Source organism: Mus pahari, chromosome 12 (genome assembly GCF_900095145.1).
Source record: "Mus pahari chromosome 12, PAHARI_EIJ_v1.1, whole genome shotgun sequence".
Lineage (NCBI taxonomy): Eukaryota > Metazoa > Chordata > Mammalia > Rodentia > Muridae > Mus > Mus pahari.
In genome coordinates, this window is record NC_034601.1 from 38,991,083 (window position 1) to 38,995,977 (window position 4,895).

A 4,895-nucleotide genomic window follows, 5' to 3' on the forward strand; every position below is an offset into this window, starting at 1 on the left:
TCTGCCTCCCAAGTGCCGGGATTAAAGGCATGTGCCACCACGCCCGGCACTTGCTGACTATTTAAGTGTGTTCATTAAACCTTCTCTCTTCTGAAGAAGCTGTAAATTTAAATAATGGGGAAAACATAAGCAGCAAAAGAGCAAGAGAGGGAGGAAGGTACAAAAGGCATGATGGAGCAAGAACTGCTGAGAGAGAGAGAGAGAGAGAGAGAGAGAGAGAGAGAGAGAGAGAGAGAGAGGAGATAAAGAAGAAGAGGAGGAGGAGGAGGAGAAGAGAGAGAGAAAGGAGGAGAGAGAGAAGGAGAGGGAGAGAAAGGAAGGAAGGAAGGAAGGAAGGAAGGAAGGAAGGAAGGAAGGAGGAAGAGGGCTCTTACCTCCCAGCTGCTGAGGTTCTGGAAGAAGAAGTACAGTGCCGCAGCCCACACCACAGCAGTGGCCACGATGCAGAAGACTGGTAGGGGGAGGACCTTCTCAGAGCTTCGAAGCTGTGGAGAGATGGAAGCCACTGAAGCTGGAGGCTCAGCTGTGGGCAGGCCCCCTGGTGCGGCCAGCTCCTCATGCACACACACTCACCTTCATGATGATGTAGAAAGCCAAGTACAGCAGCAGGTTGCAGATAAAGATGCCCAGCATGTAGGAGGCAAAGTCCCTGGGCCGGTAGATCAATCCAAAGAAGGCACTGCGGATGCGGGATAGGGTGTTAGCAGGAGGTAAAAGGGGGTACCATGAGTGGATCCTTAACCACTGCTGGGGCGTTCACTGATAACACACTTTTAAATACAGGCCTGCATTGTTTCATGGCAGGGCTATGTGGGGAATTGCAGGCTGGTATCCAGTTGAGCTGAGGTCTGAACCCCGATGGTGATAATTCACATACATGACACGGTAGGTGTTCCCTCATGCTCCTAGAACTCTGGCCCCTGCCTAAGGTACCACCTCCCACAGCTCCCACAAGAGAAGCATGGTCANTAGTCACATAAGCAATGGCCCAAGCTTCTGACCTTCAGGCTAAACTCCTCCCCAGTTACCTAGCAACAGTGAAGACCATAAAAGGGGCTGCTAGGCCCCCACCTCGCTGTCTTACTTCCCCAGACTCTTCTCTCCCTTTTACCCCTCTCTCTTACCTCTCTCTCCCCTCTCCTTTCTCTCTCCCTCTTACTTTCTCTCAGCCTTCTCTCTCTCTCTCTCCCTCTCTCTCTTTCTACCTTCTCTCTTTCCCCCTACATTTCTATAATAAAGCTCTTAAACCATAGAGAGTCTCTGCTTCTTCTAGAATCTGCTGCACACTCTGGTCAGTGTTGGTAACTTCTTCCCCTATTCCCTCTCTCCTGCAACCCTGGGGCTTTAGCAAGGTAGCTGGGGTGAGGTGTCCCCAGTCGGGGGTTGCCCCTTTCTCCACCCCCCCCCCCCGCGTGGGTCAGGCATGCTCACCCAGGGCAGAGAGGAAAAGCATCCGGCAGCTCTGCCTGTGTCCGCAGAACTCTGGCCTGACCTTAGGCCCCTTTTCCTCCCCCACTTTTCCCCAGGCCCCCTCCCCATTTTGTTCCCAACAGGGCTACATTCTGAGAAATGCACAGCAGGTGGGTGTGGCACTGTGTGAACATCTAGAATGCATTTACACAAGCCAAGATGGCCACTATGTCATTTGGCCACATCATCTTTTAGGACCACTGTGTACACGTGGTCCTCTGTTAATTGAAATGTCTTTAGATGCTGAGTGACAATTATACAACTTAATGAATGATAAAACTTTTAATTTATCACCTTCACTTCTAATGGCTTCACAAAGTTCTTGCAAGTGAATGCACTGTGAAGAGCCATCTTTCCTCTCTCTGGGTGAAATGGTTTTCCCAGAATCTTTTAGTTTTTTCATGAGTATAAACAGCACTGTTGGGGATAAGTGAACACTTGGGATGTACTACATTTGTTTACATTTAAGATTATTAGTTTGGGGTGGAGAGATGGCTCAGTGATTAAGAGCACTGACTGCTCTTCTAGAGGTCCCAAGTTCAAATCCCAGCAACTACATGGTGGCTTACAACCATCTGTAATGGGATCCAGTGCCCTCTTCTCTTGTGTCTGAAGACATCCACAGTGTACTCACATTTAAAATACATAAATCTTTGGAAAAAATTATTAGTTCATCAGACTAGATCACAGTAAGTAGGGTTACCCTAGTAATTGGCTTGACAGATGTTATGAGTTTATGCAACTGTCCATATTTAATTTAGCACTGAAGTTTACTCTGAAGATTAAATTTAAACTTGTTTTAAATTTCTATTTGGCATAACAAAATATTTCTAAGCCCTCTCTTCCAAGACAGAGTTTCTCTGTATATCCCTGGCTGGTCTAGAACTTGCTCTATAGACCAGGCTGGCCTCTGCCTTCCAAGTGTTGAGATTAAAGGCCTATGTTACCATACCTGGTATGGCATGTAACTCTTCTTCATCTCCTTATTTGAAGGATTTTTTTTCTGTTTAAAAATAATATACTTCTGCTGGGTGTGGTGGCACACGTCTTTAATCCCAGCACTCAGGAGGCAAGGCAGGCGGATTTCTGAGTTTGAGGCCAGCCTGATCTACAGAGTGAGCTCCAGGACAGCCAGGACTACACAAAGAAATCCTGTCTCAAAAAAAAAAAACAATTAAAATAATATACTTTTAAAACCAACAGTGTGATCAATTGTACATACTGGTAATCTTAACATTTTGGAAGCCGAGGCAGGAGGACTACCATGAGTTTGAGGCTATCCTGGGCTACACAGTAAGGACCAGATATGTCAGGACTAGATAGCAAGACCTTGTCTCAATAAGAAAACCTAACACAGCATAAAACAAAATAATTGTATCTTGACTTTAGGGAACAAAAATTAATAATTGAAAAGTAGGGTTTTATCAAACTAAAAAGCTTCTACACAGAATACAGTTCACAGAGTGAAGAGGAGAGAAAATGGTTGCCAACAATTCTGGATTGATTATTTTGGGTTAAAAATCTATACTGGATAGTTGTTTTTAGTTCATTTGTTTGTTTTGCCATCTTGACATAAGATAGAGCTATCTGGGAAGATGAACCTCAATTGAGAAAACAGTTCCATAAGGTTGGTCTGTGGGCAAATCTGTAGGACATTTTATTGATCAATTCTTGTGAAAGGGCCCAGCCCACTGTGGGTGGTATCATTCCCTAGACAGATGGTCCTGGGCTGTATAAGAAAGCAGGCTGAATAATCCAGTAAGCAGTGTTCCTCCATGCAACTGCTTCAGTTCCTGCCTCCAGATTCCTGCCTTTAGTTCCTGTTAGCTCCTGTTGTGACTTCCCTGATAGATGACATGATGGATGACAACTGTAATCTGAAAGAAACCCTTCCCTGCTTTTTGTCATTGGGTTTAGCACATCAACAAGAAAGAAAAAGAAACAAAATACAAAGAATTCATATAACAATAACACAAAAGTCAAGTAATACAACTTAAAATGGGGCAGATGAGGTCTGGCTTTAAGGGCAAAGTGCTTGTCGCACAAGCATGAGGACCTGAGTTCTGATCCCCAGGCATGGCAGAGCAAACCATTATGCCAGAACAGAGACAGGGAGATCCTGGCACCTCATTGGCCAGGCTGCCTCATCAAAATACTATGCCCCAAGTTCAGTCTGAGACCTTTTCCTGAAAGATAAATGGAGAGCAATAGAGAAAGACCTCCAGATCAGAAAGACCAGAAGGAGCTCCCTGGTGTATGAGCCTGTAGGCATACACACTTGCACACACACAGCAGATGATCTGAATAGGTTCCATTCAAAAGATTGTATATACACATAGTCAATAAGTATATGACAGAGTCATCGAGATCATTAGCTACAAGGGAAACAAACATCGAACCTGAATGAAGTATAGTGATGAATAGACATTTGGAAGTGGAAGGTGGAGGAAATGAAGGTAGGGTTGATTGTGTATGCTGTATGCATGTACTGAGATATCACACTAAACTACATATACACATATATACATATATAAAATCACATGTTAATAAAATTTAAATGTAATGAAATCTAAACTGACATAGTATTTTGTCAGGATTATTGTTGTCTTTTTTCTATTTTCCTTAACTGCTCTCAGGATTGAGTCATTTGTATCTTATTCTGAGAAAGGATCTTGATTAGATGTCCAGGCTGGTCTTAAACTTGGAATCCTCCTGCCTTAGTATCTGGCTTATAGTGTGTAACCAGTACATCTGCTTCCTTTTTACTCTGGCCTGCTGGTTTATATTTTTAATTTTGTATCAGTGCTTGCCTCTCTCTGCTTTATTATGTTTTAATATAGTTTTTTTTCAAACTGCATTTCAACTTCACAATGTCCACATGTTAATAGTTTCTATTAGGGCTGAGCATTTATATATTTATATTCCAGAAAGTTCCATTAGATAATGTTGGAGTAGTTGCTACATCCTTGGCCCTTCCTTCCTTCTGTTAACCTTGCTTTTCAGAGACCATGGGAACTTTTGCCTATACATATACTTTAAACTAAAAGTCTGTATCTCGATTCTAGCTCTACTTTAAATTCACACATTAACTGTATTTATCTTCCAGCCCAGACCCTGGCACCTGTCTCCACTTAAATTTCCTTTTATATGTCCCAATAAAGCAATTAATTTTTCAGAAGAAAGATAACTCATGTCTCTCAAAATGTACTCCTAAGTATTTCAAGTGCAAAGCTTTTATTAAAGGCTTGAATTTTATAGTCCAACTGACTGTGTTGTAGGTTATGTATGAAATGCCACCCTTTCAGATATTGAAATCCTCAGCTCACTAAAAACTCTTGAATGGGCTTTTCTCAGAATCATCAGTTAGCAATTTGATACATATACTGCTCTGCTCCCTGGTTCGTGTTCTCTCTCTCTCTCTCTCT

The 4,895-nt window shown here is 42.9% G+C and overlaps 1 protein-coding gene across 3 annotated transcripts in view; it reads right to left on the bottom strand.

Moving 5' to 3' along the window:
* Positions 1-4,895, bottom strand: part of Sidt1 (SID1 transmembrane family member 1) — a 91,696-nt gene that overhangs the window by 4,577 nt on the left and 82,224 nt on the right. For all 3 annotated transcript variants that reach the window (XM_029544607.1, XM_029544606.1, XM_021208858.1), the window contains exons 23-24: positions 574-679; positions 375-485 (exon numbers count right to left, since the gene is read on the bottom strand). In XM_029544607.1, coding sequence (XP_029400467.1) covers positions 375-485; positions 574-679 — 217 coding nt within the window. The remainder of the gene's footprint in view (positions 1-374; positions 486-573; positions 680-4,895) is intronic.